Source organism: Rhipicephalus microplus, chromosome 6, assembly GCF_043290135.1.
Source record: "Rhipicephalus microplus isolate Deutch F79 chromosome 6, USDA_Rmic, whole genome shotgun sequence".
NCBI classification, from domain to species: Eukaryota; Metazoa; Arthropoda; class Arachnida; order Ixodida; family Ixodidae; genus Rhipicephalus; species Rhipicephalus microplus.
In genome coordinates, this window is record NC_134705.1 from 129,053,046 (window position 1) to 129,069,444 (window position 16,399).

The 16,399-nt window shown below is 43.0% G+C and overlaps 1 protein-coding gene across 1 annotated transcript; it reads left to right on the forward strand.

The window, feature by feature from the left end:
- Window positions 1-1,289: 1,289 nt before the first annotated feature.
- On the forward strand, window positions 1,290-16,184 carry LOC119183054 (lysosomal aspartic protease). Its single transcript, XM_075866540.1, has 8 exons — window positions 1,290-1,447; window positions 2,245-2,305; window positions 4,168-4,285; window positions 6,376-6,454; window positions 9,287-9,625; window positions 10,009-10,150; window positions 11,396-11,488; window positions 15,672-16,184. Exons 1-8 carry the CDS (start codon window positions 1,377-1,379, stop codon window positions 15,840-15,842), a joined length of 1,074 nt encoding a protein of 357 aa, XP_075722655.1. The 5' UTR covers window positions 1,290-1,376; the 3' UTR covers window positions 15,843-16,184.
- The last annotated feature ends 215 nt before the right edge of the window (window positions 16,185-16,399 follow it).

Here is a 16,399-nt window from a genome sequence, read left to right on the forward strand (position 1 = left end):
CTGAAGATGCAATTCCGACGTCTGTCTTCTTTTCGCGAACTGAAGAATCAGTTGCTATACTACAATCTTTATATCTAATCTTGCCAGGTGGTCTTTCAAAAGGCATTTAGGTATCTACTGGGAAGAGTTTTGCAATTATTATATTGCACTTGTTTGTTCACAATGTTCTTCCTCGTTCTTTTTTGTCCCGCGCAATGTGGCTATACTCGGCAACGAAAAGCTACGGAAGCGAAGCTGCTGCACATGTAGCACTACGCCAAGTAGTCCGTTTTGGCGCGCGTCTCGTAACGTTGTGGAAAGTGAGGGGGGTGCACAATCAGCGTTTGATGTACACGCAGAAGCCGCTTAGCGTTTGAGGTGAGCGTGAAAAGGCGGGACTTCATAACGTGTTCAAAAACGTGATGTAACAAGAAATAAACTAAAAGAAAACAAATATCTCACTGATGTGAGCTGCGTCCTGTCTCAAATAGGTCCACGTGGAAAATAAAGAGGGAATATTTATATTTCACGTTGAAAATAGGGGCGCTACTTTGGAACTACCTACACTGACGGCTAGATACATGCGATTTGGCTCTGTAGCTTTGCCTTTAGTGCCAAGAAAAGTTGCCGCTTCGTATAGAAGATGACTTCGAAAAAGTCACTACGTCACGCGCAGGCACTTAAATGTGTATATCAATTTCAGGAGTGGTCAAACCTGAACAATGAATGAGTGTGGCCCTACTCCCCATATACTGGCCACTGCGTCTTGGTGTGAAGATATCTGATTTTTTTTTCTTTCGTGTAGCGCAGGTTTCTTGGTATAGCTGATGGGGTAAGCTAGCAGTGCTTTATGACATAACGCACCAAAAAAGTCCAGCACTATACGTATTCTCCCAAATTATTTTTTGCTTCTCCAAACTCTTCACTGCTTATACTTGTACTGCTAAAGCTACGTATTGGCAAAAATGTTACATTACCCAGTGAAAATATGTTGCGACAATATAAATTCTAATGAACTTGCGAATAAAACTCAGTCCAGTGCTTCAAGAAACAGTGGAGTTCACATGCACGGTAAAGGGGCGCCTTCGAACACACCAGTCAAAACATTCTTTTATCGCACGCGACCTTGCCGCTTAGAGTTGCACAAAAATAGTACAATGGGCTTACGCTGGCAAAAACACGAGATATCGTCTGGGTGGTGTCCGCCTCGATGCATCAGCGATACAGTGTACATGCGAAAAAGCAGCCTCCAAGAGGTGATTGTATGCCATAGACGACAACAAAGCACCTTTTTGAACTCAGCCACTTCACGTATATATCAGAGCTTGCCCGCCAGCAAAAGCGCACAAACGCTGCTTCTGCCTCCATCGAAAAGCTGAATACCGTCGTTGACAAGGATGCCAATGCTCGAGCTAAGCGTCTTTGTCTTATTGGGATGGGCTGGACCTTGCGTGGCCCATGCCTCAAGGTGTGGTACAATGTTTTTCTTCTCTCGATGATGAATATTCTGTACATGTGTATTTTGCTTATATCAGTAGAAGTACTGGTTGTGTTGTAGGCGTTATGTGGTTATCAGTGTACATACCGTAATTATCACCCACAACCTGTAGTGGTATCATGTAAGGCGAATAACCAGGCAAGCATCTGCAGCATTTCATGAAAACATTTACACGTTTATCTCTACCACTGTCTTTGAGTCTTGTCAAACTTTCATAAACATGATTCACAATCTTATAGGACTTGAAAGGTAAAATACACCTAAGGTTGCCCAGTAATCTGAAAGCTCTTTGACCCACCGCTGGAAAAAAGTCATAAAGAGCTAAAAACACGACAATCAAGGGGTCTCAATTTATGAAAGTTGTTTGTAGGTCATATGCTACTATAGGGTGCAATGAGATTTCATACTGGCAGTTTAATACCTTACGTAGTCGGCGACCACTTGGAAAACGGTCACGAACTGCGACTGTTAAACTTGATATTGCATTATTGAACCTGCTACTGGATCCGCTATATAGCTGCTATGCGTACCTAAAGTATTATTGATCTCATGACCCTTGAACAGACGCTTATCTTTGTTTTATGAGTTGCTGATACAAATATATGACCCTGTTCCTTCATTTTCCTTTCAAAAGTATTTTCTTTACAAGAAGATACAGTAACCTATATGTCTGTGTACATTCTTTTTGTCGACATGGTTATGAGCGAGTTCAAAGAACTGTTGAATACAAAAATTATTCACGGACAGCATACATTTCTTCTTCCTAGCAATGGCCCTGCCGGTCAAGCACCCAGAACGGTGTCTGTACCATTGGTCAACTACAACAATGTAAGCGTACACTAACAATCCTTCTGATCAGCGATGATTCTCGTAACGCTTTGCTAAGCAATGAGACGAGGTGGTCATTGGTTTCTGTTTTTTAAAGGCCTTAATATGACTGCGTTATTACCCTTCGTAGAGAAGAAGTCGTGAGAGCTGTGTTGCGAGTTCTCTCAATCATTAAGCTATCTAATGTCCGAATGCAGCTGTAATTTTGCTGGCACTCACTACATACAATCGGCAATTCAAAAGCAAGGCAAGAAGGGCAGGATAGAAGCATGCAATGAGGAATTCTAAAACAGGGGGTGGGTGTGCTGGAGCCGAGGTTTTGACAAGGGCTCACATGTCAAAACGCACCGACTTCCTGATTTCGGATTTATCATACAATCGGGAACTGAATCCATCACACTTTTGATTGTACAAGTTTTCAATTGGTGCATAGACACGGGAAACACGAGCCAAAAGCGTATGGTTCATTGCCAGTACAGTAGATCAGGCACCTCAAAGACGTTGTAAGCGGACCGAATTCGGCCCAACGGACCTTCCGCTACAGAAGCCTGTGGCTTCACACAAAACGAAGTTTCGGGGCTTTGCTAATTTGGGACTGCAGATTATTTTTTCCGCATTTTTCAATGATTACCGCTTTGCACGGGTAAGCTACCACGATGAGACTGGTGCTGAGTATTTTTTTTGTGAGGAATGGCACGCGATCACAATCAGTTGAAACCTGACCATGGAACCAAAACTCTCTGTTTAAGAATCGCCATCTAGACTTCAGTCATAGCGAAAATCAATATCGACAATTTCAGCGCGATCTGAAGTCAAGTCTCACTCAGAGAGGACTAATTTAAAAGACGTCCTTTGACATGGCAGCATTGGGTGACATTTTTGTCAAACGCCCGTCCGTCCGTCCGTCAGTCTGTGATTTCGTGCGTGCGTCCGTTTGTTCGTGCATTCGTCAACTATATGAAATCGTCAAGTATATGAAAACCACTAATGCCCTCTAGCGATACAATTTTCCTGGACATATACACACAACGCCATCTATAATGAGGAATTAATAAACTACAGGTGGCTACATAATTCTACTAATAATAATAATACTTCTAGTAATCATTAAACTACTACTACTACAACAGAGGAGGGAATGACCCACGGTCTAAGAAGCTTCGCCCCTCATAAGGCGAAGCTGGGTGTTCTGAGGGGCTAAACGAAACCTTCTTGGCTTATGCTAGTTTTTTCCTTGTCGTAGACAAAATACAGTGTACCCACACACCATCACAGACCATGCAAGAATGTCCAAATTCTGGTCCCAGAAAGTAACATGCAGACCTAGCTGTAGCGGTAGATGAACTGGCCTTTCATCACTCGTACTCGAATAGGGCCACATCGGGCCAACTCGACATGGCGGCTGTGACATCTGCCTCATCGCTAGGCGGTGGCTGCTCCTAACAGCATGGACGGCTACGTGGTGGGCATGGAGGTATTTTATTTTGGCAGGCGATAGACGTATTTCGTTTTGCTTTAACATCTTAGCTCTTAAAAGTGTTTAATGTCAAGTTCTCTTGAGCAGCATTATGTTAGAAAATGAGTGATGCCTATTGCCCACCTTTTTAGTGTCCCATAGTATATATTCGTTAGAAAACAAGTGACATAACACTCTATATTATCTACAACCGTTTCCTTAAACCCGCAAATGCCGCAATAAATAGAAACCTTGTGCTCGCATAATGCCAATGACGTAGTTCACCAGAAAGTTGTTGTGGCCCGTCCCATTAACGCTACTGTAGTTTGAATATTGTAGTGTAGGACATTTTATTTTTATAAAAAATGAAAACTAGCTTTAGATGCTTTTTTGGCGTACATTGCAGCTCACATACCTCACAAAGCTCAAGCTAGGTACGCCACCACAGGAATTCTTGGTCATGCTTGATCCGGCGGGTACAACATGGGTTCCTGCCTACTTCTGCACGCAAGGGGAGCCCTGCTGTACGTATTTCGGAGCCGCATTGTACCGAAGCTTACTCAATCTTTCTCACAGCATTTAAACAAGTAAATTTTCAGAACTACATTATTTTTCCAGAATGAGTTAGTGAATGTTCTCTGTACAACGCACAACGTTACAAGCGTAAAGAAATTCGACATTGCACAGACGTCCGACGTGATGGAGCAGTGGTTAAATCTCTTGGCTGCTGACTCTAAACATCGCGGGTTTGATCCCAGGGACCGCAATCGCACTTGGATGTAGGCGGAATAGTAGAGGCCCATTCACTGCGCGATGTTAATGCATGTTAACCTTAACGCCATATGGTTAAACATTCCGGAGCCCTGCACCACTATAATATATTATCAACAATATTATTATTAATATTACTATTGCTAAACTAAGCGCACGATGCTGAATCATTTAAACTGCTCCTCATCTGTGTTAAAGAACACTATTAGGCCTGCATGTGGACACTGGAATGCCATAAAAAGTGTGCTTATAGCAAGTGAAAAAAGTGCTTTTCCTCAAAATACGTCTATCTAAGCAGATGATTAACTTGAGAGTTTAAAATCATTATCACAGAAATACGAAGAGAAGCAGCAACTGACATGGAATCACATGACATGACTATCACATGACATGGAAACACCGTCTACGAGAAATTCGCGTTCATTCACGATAACACAACTTACAGGAAGACCGCTGAGCGTGCGTTCATGTACACCGAAAAAAAAAACGAGATAATAAGTACACTATACACCATAGCTTTGAAAAAGGCCACTGCGGTGAAGGTAAAGGAGAACCCCTCATCACCCCTCCACAATAATCTTTGCTGAAACCTATAGTTCCTTACGGGGGCGGTGAACTGCTCCAGTATGGTTTTATCTGGTGTTTCCTCCCAGATTGCTACATGGTAATGCACTCAATGAAGCACGACATGGTTCACGTTTGACTGTATTATTTCTATATAAGATATATATTTAGTGTGTAAGAGAGCAATTCTATATTGTGAAAGATACGTATACAATAAACAAAACGAAATGTTGTTATATAAAATGTTTTTACCAAAAAGTACCATTTGTAGACATCCCCCCCTAATGTTTTCTTCGCTGTTTCACAGTTTTGGAGAGCGTATATGTATAATTATTTGTGCAAAACATCCGTTTCTGGTTTGGTCAGTGTCGCTGTCTCTTCTGCTATTTTAAACCCGGAAGACGGCTCAGAGATGTGTGTATAGTAGTACATATTTCAAACAAAATACTCCTAAAAATTATACCTAAAATAAGGTCACAGAGCGTTGCATGAACAGCTGGGGTAGATGGATGAATGATGGATGAAAAACTTTTATCGGGGCCCTGAAGGATTCCACCCCCCTTTTGTAGGGGCAGGATCGCGGGCCGCTCCCACGTTGGGACGGGGAGGCCCAGACTCACCACTGCATCGTGGGCCTTCTGGACAGCCTTGACTTGTTGTATGAGAACCGGACTCGTGAGCATTAAATGAAAGGAGTTCTCAGAAAAATTTTCATTTTTGCTTTGCAAAAAGGGGCACCTCCAGAGCATGTGTTTAAAATTACTGCAATTTCGGCAGCCCGGACAAAGTTCTGAAATATCGAAGTAATGGCTACAGGTTACGAGGCCAGGGTATGTTCCCGTCTGAAGCATGCGAATAGAGATTGCGTATGTAGAAATAAAAAAAATATCACTGACAAAACTATTGGTTAATATTTTTATTGTGAAGCGTGCTCTAACAATAACATTTCTAGAATATCATAAACAAAATAGACAAACTTGAGCAGCTATTTCGCGTCAGTATCGCATATGGGAATGAGGGAAGAAACGGTAAAGGGAAAAACAGCAGCTGTAAAAAAAAAGATACCGTATAATACTATACATTAGCGGCAAGATTGATCGAGGCTAAATGAGGGTGACAATATAGGAAGTATAAGCTTATCATCACAAATTGCAAGTGTTACGAGTGCCTGTAACAGTGGAATCATGCTGCTCCAAGGTGCGAAAACATACCTGATACATTAGGTACGTCTTGAAATAATCACAAGTCTTATCTAACTTCACCTATTGCACTGCTTCAGTTGGACACAAGATGTATGACTGGAGTGAGTCGACGACGCAGAGCAGTGACTGGGAAGATGGTGCCACACCCTTTGGAAGGTGAGTGTACCCGCGTATTCCTGAATAAGGCCTGACGTGGTTTTTTTTAGGGGCGAAGCTCCTTAAGGTGACACCCGTTTGTCCCTCACCGTAGTACGTAACATGTCTTACGCTTTGACCTGCAAGGTGGTGCCGGTGGGAGATTTCTCCTGTGCGTTGTTGAACAATGAAAAATTCACAGCGTGCGCGTTAACTAAAAGCCGAATTCTCCTGTCTCTCATTCCCCATTAGCAGCCATTGGCATGTAGATTGAGCACTATCTGACAAGAAAGCGTTGCAACGTTATACTAGCTGGACGTAACCCCTTTGACATTAGAAAGGTTTAGCGAGCGTTGGGCCACAGTGCCATGAATACAGTGAACTAGTATATACCATGAACTCGAGGTGGTTAAAGGTGAGAAGTAGACCCGAAGCGCAAGCCGTAAGAAAGTGTGCGTGTGCCACCTCTCGTTTAGTCCTTGGAATGTCCGCTAGATGGCGGTGCTTTTATATGCGGAATATATGATGAAAAGATGCGAGATGGTGGTACTTGGAGTGTTGAATAGATGGATGAGCAGACACACAGACAGATGCATGGACGGACTCACGGATGGCTGCACCGACGGATGGACGCTTGGACGGACGCAGGGGTGGATGCATGAACGAACGCAGGGACGGACGCACAGATGGACGTGCGGACGCACGAACAGACGCAAGCACGGACGGGCGAATGGACGCATGGATGGTCACACAGACGGATGCATGGACAGATGGAAGCAAGAACGAATGAACGAACGAATGCTTCGCCCCACTCTCCATCATTCACCCCGCGGATATGCTGCCATTTTTTTTTTCAGCTAAAAGAGCTTTGCTCATGTTTGAGAAAGGTGCTATTACAATTACACAGGGATGATGAAAAAATTCTGAGCACGTAGATATAGAAGCAGGACACAAGTTCATTCATAAAATGACGAACGAAGCACTTATATACAAGGCACAAAAATAAAGAGCAATGAGACACATTGTGTTACTTTTTTTTTCATTTGGAGAATAAAATGAACGGCCAGGCTAACCTGCAAATAAAGGGTAATTAGGAAGTGTCACAACAAAAATAATCATGATATGAATATAGGCGGGTAATATCAAATCGGCGATGTCACTAAGTATAACTAAGAGATAACTAAGTATACATCACTTGCAAGAAGATTCACGTTTTCGCAAACTTTCAAGCATTGATATTAAATTGAACGCGAATGCAGGACTGCTGACATGTGCTCTTCTTCACCAACGGCGAAAGTGCAGACAATAAAAGAAAAGATGTCGCTTGCGAAATGTGTTCTGTTCTTTTCTTTTTTATCTGTTTTACTGTGCAGAGGTAAAGGCCCATAGTGCCTCGGCTACTCCATATCATTGAGTACTCAATAATGAACAAACAAAAAAACATAATAGAGAACTGAAATCAGTTAAAATATCCTGCGAATGTACACTTTTCTTGCAGCAGTTCACACAGTCATATTATGTTCACACGCACATCTTTTTTTTTTACTGTCAGTATGTGCACGAACACATCATTTCATATATTTAAACCTCTGGCTGTTTGTCACTGGTGCTTGTCTAGCCCGTTCTCTCCACGAATAAGTCTGTTAGGAAGATGTTCGCCTTTTTCTGACGATGCTTGCAAGGCCATGGTCCGAGTAATTTTTTTAATGTAAGGGCCATCTGTCCAGACTTGCAAAATTAGTTTTTTTCTTTCATTCACGTATTTGACGCACTGCAAAAGAATATAATGAACATTTTCTTCTGCATGACCACAATGGCATTCCGGGAGTTATATTGATGTATTTTGTGCAGGAAGCTGTTTGTGCTTGCTACTTCAGGACGAAGTCTGTGGACTAATGTCTCCAAGTGGTGTGGGAGATCTGTCGCTATTGAACATTATGTATGCGACTTGGAAAATTTCCACGATTTCCACAAAAAGACGCAAAAAATGGGCGTCCAAAAATAGGCCCATCACCTATGAATACTGTAAGAACACCTCTGCGAAATGCTACTCATTCCTTTGATTGTTTTGAATATTCGTAAATAACTGTCAAAGACAATTTCTATAGGATTTGTTTCCAGTAGCTCGTACGAAAGAATAATGTGTGATTTTACAAGCAAATGGGCTTCATGCACTTAAAGCATGCGTGCGTTCCTCAGCATCGTTTGCTCCTGCATGTGCAGTAGCCACTCAAGCTAACAACTGGTACTGAATAGAGGAATATGGGTGAAAGACATTGGGACAAAGGTGCAAGTTTGCAGGGACACTGTGTAGTTTCCTGCTATGCCGTTTGCTCAAGAAGTTACGTACAGGATTATGAAGACCGTAGTGATGGCGTAAAAAAACGTATAAATCGAGGGCTGTCATCCCCTATACCACGTAAAATATTTGGAACGCAGTGTAAGCTACGAACGAGTGTGCAGTCTTTCTAAAAAGTTTGCACACAGAACAACAAAACATTTTCGTTTGCGTATAAGTACGCACTGTTGTGTTGAGAAAGCAAAAGTGCTCATTTGTCAATGACTAAACATACCATGTCCCGTCATATAATGCGGTAGCCGTTAACATTAACTGGTCTCATGCCACAATCCAAAACAAAAAAAAAGAGTGGCAGGAAGTGAACGGGCTTCATTTTTTCGGTAGACGGTCGCTTGCCACAACTGGCACGCTTGCGGCGAAACCGCTAAACTGCCTTGGTTTTTCGTTCAAGGAGTTCAAGTTTGCTCGAAATAAAGTATATATATTTTTTCTTTGTCATCTAGGAGAACACGTTCTCCCAGCCTCAACTCGGACACACTTTTGTTTTCCTGCAGGGGCAACGTAACCGGCTACGTATTTCGGGATGCTCATGAACTCAGCGGTGTGTCCCTCGGAAATCTTCAGTTTGTGAATGGAATAGGCTTCCACGGGGTGCCCAGCTTTGTGGACAAGCCATTCGACGGCGTCTTCGGGCTGCGTCTCAGCGCAAACTCTACGCTTTACGAAATGGCTAAATCAGGTGTAATCAGCAGTCCAAAGGTGGGACTTTACTTTAGCACCGACGTGACCGCTCCAGGGGAAGCCCTCTTCGGAGGTGCAAATGAGCAGCACTACCAAGGTTCAATGACCTTCGTGGATGCACTCGACAGTGCCTTTCAGGTTCATCTAAATGGGTAAGTACTTCCAGAAAGGCTGTCTATAGTTTTCCTGCGAGAAAATTGCCGGGATTTAACGAGCATTACTAAATGCAAACTGCATTGACATCAGTTGTCACAGTCATTGTGATCACTCTCAGTTTTTTTTTGTGTGTAAAACTATGCATTCAGGTCAAATACACACATATTTCAAGTGCGAAACACTTTAGGTGGCTGACTTGTCATGCATCGCACACACAGTGAGGTGTTCAATACAGGCTACAACAGGACTACCTACGCTCAAACCCGAATTATAATGACCGAACAAGTCTTAAGACAACTACCAGAAATAGCTAGAAAAGTCGCAATGACTGAATTAAAATTGCACTTTTCTTTCTAACCAAGTATCAATAAAAACGCAGATATAAAGTGGCTGGTCAGAGAGAGAGGCTACAAGCATCGTGGGCTCAGCCGGCTCCAACGGAGCCCTTCATTGGGGGACCCGCCAGCGAAATAAAGAAAATAAACACACTGCTTGGCGCCAGGAAGATCGAGAATGGAAAAGTAAGTAGCTGTGCATCAGCGTGACGTAAGCAAGCACGAAGGCGAGAAAGCGAAGAATGGCAATTTTGGCTAGTTGGTTTGAATTCATGGTAAAAAGGGCTGCAGCGCGAGCACGAATGTGCTAGAAGAAACAGACGAAAGTCTTGTCTTGTCTTGTCTCCTAGGAGATCTTGGAGATCCTAGGAGACGAAAATCGAGGCACGGAAAGCACTCGTGTTGTCCTCTTTGCTTTCCGTGCCTCGACTTTTGTCTGTTTCTTCTAGCACATTCGTGCTCGCGCTGCAGCCCTTTTTACCATGAAAGCGAAGAGAATTTGTCCAGATGTTGAAGAACGTGAAGTTACAAAAAAATTTACTTTTGAGCACCGCTGAGCTTCATTTTAGGCAAAGAACAACTTCGAAAAACTTAGACTTGTGATACTTGCGACAATTAATTAACGTTAGTATGTAAAAGTCATATCACGGCAAGTGTGCTGTAAACGCAGGCGCATACAATACGCGCTGACACGTACGCTTCCCCATGCGCTCTCTATCTAGCACGATAATATTTACTTAGAACAAAACGTATTCGTTTATTCAACAAAAGCCTGGAATTAATTGAAGGCATTCACCAAGAAGTGTTTTAATTTTTATGGTGTATATTAACTTGTATTACGTATCTGCTGAACATTTAGGAGTAAGTGCTCTTCGACATATTGTCGTAACGTACCTGATGCTGAGATGTTGATTCCTATGACATGTTTCGTGTCCACGCAGCATTCTTGCTACGTCCTCATTAGCCAAACTGGTAAAGTCAAGATTTAAAGCACCTTTCTCAAAAATAGTTCTGATGAAACATTACAGAGAGTTCAATATAGATCTTTATCGATTGTCTTCAGATGCACACCAAGTTATAATAAAATATTGTTGCTATTCGGTGTGGCATCTGGTGCTAGCGGCATCGTTTTAAAACGTTGTCAAAACCATCATTTAGGGGATCGATATAAAACAGGTGTAATTTCATTCGATATGCGAAAAGGGGTAAGGGTGTATAATTTATGCCAGGTCACCTGTACAGTCTGTTAACCATCGGAGTTCCTGTGTAATCTTTATTATCTCTACATGTAATATTAATCTTACTACGCAACATAATATAACCCTAACAATCACACTGAAAACTTGCTTAATCGTACTATGTAATTTGCGACAGTACATAAAAAGTAAACTCGAAATCGTTTTGTTCTCTACTGAAAACTACCAACCGCAGTACGAGCTCCGCTGCAACATGAGGCCATCCGACGTCACCTTCATATTTGGCGAACTAGAGATCGTCCTGAGGCCTGAAGACTACGTTTTGAAGGTATGCTTCCATTTATCTACCCCCCAAAAAAAACCGCAAAAATACCCACTAAACTCAAATTCAAGCAGATGATAAAGCAGTAGCGTAAATGCCGATTTGAAGCTCACAATTTTCAAGTTCTCCGATGTTCTCAAATATTCTAGTCATCAGCATTCGCCAGCAGGCTAAGCCGTAGCTGTTACTATATGAGCGGATTAAACAGGCACATTAAACTTGAATTTATAAGCCATGCAATATCAAATCACATTGAATCTTTAGAGCCAGAAAATTCAGGCTGTTTTATTTATTGGCATTTTTAATGGTCACGTAGACTTACTATCAGTGTAACCAATTGGTCTGAGTTGCTAAACGCACAGCAGCAATACATGCACGTTACTACCAAGAGGATATGTTCGCAAGATACCATTCCAACCGACCCTATATATAACTCTAGGAACAGTGTAGCTTACATATTCTACTGAGAATGGAATGAATTAGTTGAATAAATACATTTGAAATTACAAAGAAAAATTGTAAGGTCAAAGGTAAAGTTTCATTAAATTGACTATACGACAAGTGTGGCTGTACTTGGGCTGGTTGGTATTGCATTATTTAGGGCGCTCTATCCTGTCTTCTTTCTGACACATTACATGCGCCCTAAAAAGTATATTTCTTTCAGAAATGGCAATACGAACCTTTTCCGGCAAAGTGCCTCAGCATTTTAATGCAGCGCAGGTTGCCACAACGATGATGCGATGGTATTTTCTGGCGTATACATCGATCAAAACGTAATACTCTGTTAGAGCGCAAAAAAATTCGAAGGAAGATGTTTAAGACCAGGCATAGTCGCTACTTTTTGAAGAATAAGAACTTATTAATGGGGAGGAAGCTTTGGGGTTTATGTGGCACCTAAACAGAAAAGTATATCGCTCGGATAGTCATTGGAACGCAATGGTTGGGCTAACAAAAATGATGGAACAAAAATTTTCTTCGCATTACAAAGTAAATCTGGGTTGTGAATGTTTTAGCAGATAATTGCAAAAAGTCGCCAGGACAGCGCGAAACGTGCAGCACAGCCAGGGGAAAAACAGAAAAAGGGGTCTTTCTAGAGCCGTTTTTCAACACATTTTAGGCACCTGCTTCAAGCACGCTTACATTGTTTCAGTACGCCATAAACCATCATAAATTTTGTGTTGTGAAGAAGCGTTAATTACGGCAATATTCTTCATTCTTCTGGAAAAGTGTGATACCCGCTACACGCTTGTAAGGCGTTATGTGCACGCGATTTATGCTGTGGCTAACGACGAGGAAGAGTTATGCCTCAAGATTTTGTAAGGGGTTGGAGCATTCAACGACACACGGGTTACACAATTCGCATTGCGTGGCTCCTGGTTGTTGCATTATATACTGTTCGGAAACCCTTTACCCTTTATTACACATATTCACATAATACGACATGAAGCCTGCATAGGGTAAATTTGAGGCTGATAGTAAAGCACCCGCGTAGCTAAGTTTAGACAGTTAAATCCCTATGGCGTTAGAGAACCTCGTTTTATCATAAATGAATTTTTATCCAACCGGCAACAATTCACCACGTATTCGACACTTTTGGCAAGAGGTGTACTTCTGGTGTGTTTTACAGAGGGCAATTAAAAATGAATTTCCGTTAGACTACATTGCACACTGCACAACGCTCTTAAATGTCAAGATTTCAATGTCAACCTGACAGAAGGCAAGTAAGACAACTTCTTAAAGAAAGTAAATGAAGGTTTGTCGAGGTATTAAGAACAAATCAATGTGTTTCTTCATGCACATACGCTTTATTATCAAGGAATTTCGAGGCGTGGTGTTCTTTAGCAGTGCTTGACGGCCGTGGTAGCATTGTTTCATCATGTTTGTTGTGTATTGTATTGTGATTATGTAGTCCCCTTGTGTGTGATGTCCAACCGAAAATGAATAAAAATTGGCATAGGTTCGTGGTACAGTATACTGGACTGCCACGCAGGACGCAGGGTTCGCATCCCGTTCTGGCCTCGGTGTTCTATAATTTATAGGTGAAGCAGCTTTTGCGCGGGGCTGTGTCCGTCTCTCGGCGACCATCCACTCCCCCAACTGCGCATGCGCCAACTCTCACCCCCCCTCCTAGCACGAGCGCGAGGAGGGAGGGTGGAGGAGGTGTCAGAACGCTGCCTCCACTTCTTTTTCCCTTTCCCGTTTATCTGCCATAGCTGTGCGCTCGTATATACTGCTTGGCGGGCTCGCTTCGTTGCACTGTCCTAGCAGCGCTTGGAGCTGACTGCGAGGCACGCACACGATTCTACAAACAAATGGGAGAAGGGGAGGACACAATCGTTACACAACATATGCACCAAAATGAAACACAAACGCACACACTCAAATGAAAACAACAAATGGAAACACACGTGAACACCAGCGCTGGTTCTCCCGCCCACCTGGTTCCCTTTAGTCGGCGATAGCGTTACGTTTATTTTTCTTTTCACGTGATAGATCTTACGGGCAACCGCAGTGGTGAAACACTGTGGCACCCGAATTGGCACTTGTTGTGATCTGATTACGGTTTTTACTGCAAAGGAATCGCAACTGCTGAACCCGAAGCGCAATTGGGTGCTGCCAAAGGATACAACCAGAATCAAATATGACAGAGAATGGGCTTCTGTGCAGAAGTTATTATATTTTCAGACCTGATTTGATTGATATGTGGGGTTTAACGTCCCAAAACCACCATATGATTATGAGAGATGCCGTAGTGGAGGCTCCGGAAATTTCGACCACCTGGCGTTATTTACCGTGCACCCAAATCTGAGCACATGGGCCTACAACATTTCTTTCTCCATCGGAAATGCAGCCGCCGTAGCCGGGATTCGAACCCGCGACCTACGGGTCAGCAGCCGAGTACCTTAGCCACTAGACCACCGCGGCGGGGCTATTTTCAGACCTTACATGCAACAATATTGCGGAAGCGGCACTGCTACACATTCGACAAGTAGCCATGGAGTGACTTTATGAAAGTATTTTACTGCCTCGTGAATCGGCAGCCACCAAAACTCTTAAAACCCGTCTAATACGGGCGAAGCTACAAATATTCGTGGCGCACAGTGGTTATTTCTCTTTCCTCCTGACGCCCCGCCGCGGTGGTCTAGTGGCTAAGTTACTCGGCTGCTGACCCGCAGGTCGCGGGTTCAATTCCCGGCTGCGGCGGCTGCAATTCCGATGGAGGCGGAAATGTTGTAGGCCCGTGTGCTCAGATTTGGGTGCATGTTAAAGAACCCCAGGTGGTCGAAATTTCCGGAGCCCTCCACTACGGCGTCTCTCATATTCAAATGGTGGTTTTGGAACGTTAAACCCCACGAATCATCTTTCCTCCCGACGAGACAAACGCATGACACAAGATGAGAAGGTACGTCACGCGCGGCAGAACACGTTTAGCAGTTCTTGTTTATTTTATTTTCTTTGAACGCGTGGTTTTTCAGTGCGATTGCCGCTCCCAAATGAACACGTTGCGGCCTCTCGCGGTGGCCACAGTAACTCCAGAGTGTGCCACTTTCAAAGGTGCTAATGGCGTCATACTTGGGCCTATGATGCACGAACTTCGCGGGTGCAACCTGATTTGTCGATAGATCAGAACTTGAGATTTTACTGTAAATTTCAGGCAGCATTTATTGCTATATTACTTGACTCGCGCGTTCTCCTGAGCGTCGACTACGATCGCCAGCTTTTTGTGACCATCCTCAAGAAGTGTTGTGAAGCCTTTTTATGAAAGGCGTAGATACACGGCTCTCAGAAAATAAATCATCATCGAAATGACATGAGCAGACATTTTATCATGCTGAAACACTCGAAGGTATGATCCATTCTACGCCCCATTACAATGTTCGAGAAGTGAAAATGGTTCACAAATAAACTAAAAGGGGCAGTGAATGGAATGCTGAGTCCTAGTTTGTTGTTTTACGCTGCTTGTAAACCAGTCTTAGCATGCGCCACAAATCATGAAGCCACAACTGGCACGGCTTTGGAAATGAAAAGAAATTGCAAAACAAGTCGATCAAATATCACTTTTTTCTCTTGAATGTTCTCGTGGGGGAGGGGGGAGGAGGAAGAGGTTCAGGTGTTTCAAACATCATCGCAGCTTTACGATGCCAGCGAACCTGTTTCCCTTGGTAATATAAATCTCATCTTTTTCCAGGTGGAGACAACATCTGGAACTACATGTTACAGCGGCTTCATTGAAGCGGAAGCGGTAGCGAATGCCAGTTGGCACTTAGGTCTTGTATTCCTCAGACGAGTCTACACCGTGCTCGAGGCGCCGCTAGAGCCCTCTGGTAATGGACGAGTGGGTTTTGCCATCGCGAAATAAATTTCTCAGCTTGCCACTCGGAACATCTTAGCTAAATACCGAATTTACAAAACTTCTCTTTTGTATGCTTTTGCTACGGTTGTCTGGAGTGCTCTGCAAATAATATTTCCAACATAAAAATCGGCTTACATCTTCCTGTGATGAAATTTTCACAAAAAAGAATTTTGTGTCAATAGCTGCCCGGAGGAAGATTGCAGTGTGTTGTCCTTGCTGTTAAGTGACAAACAGCATTTTTAAGGATTTGTTATAGTGGCTTCGGCTTAAAAGGCTGCGAATATAAATTTCCTTCAGTAAAGAATTGTGGGCATTTCGCTGGTGAGAATAAAGCCTGGTTAAAAATAATTTCATGGGTTCTTTTGTAGACTACTTGGGTGTAAAAAACCAATGAGTAAGCGCGAGATAAAAAATGTACACAGAAAATTTCTGTGCATGGAAAGTTGCCCCCATGTCCTAAATTTATTTTCATCGCCCTTATCATGTCGAGCATACTAACCTTATCATGGATGCTAACCTACAAATGCGTACAGAGTGGTACGTTGTCCGAGTGTCTCTTGCCA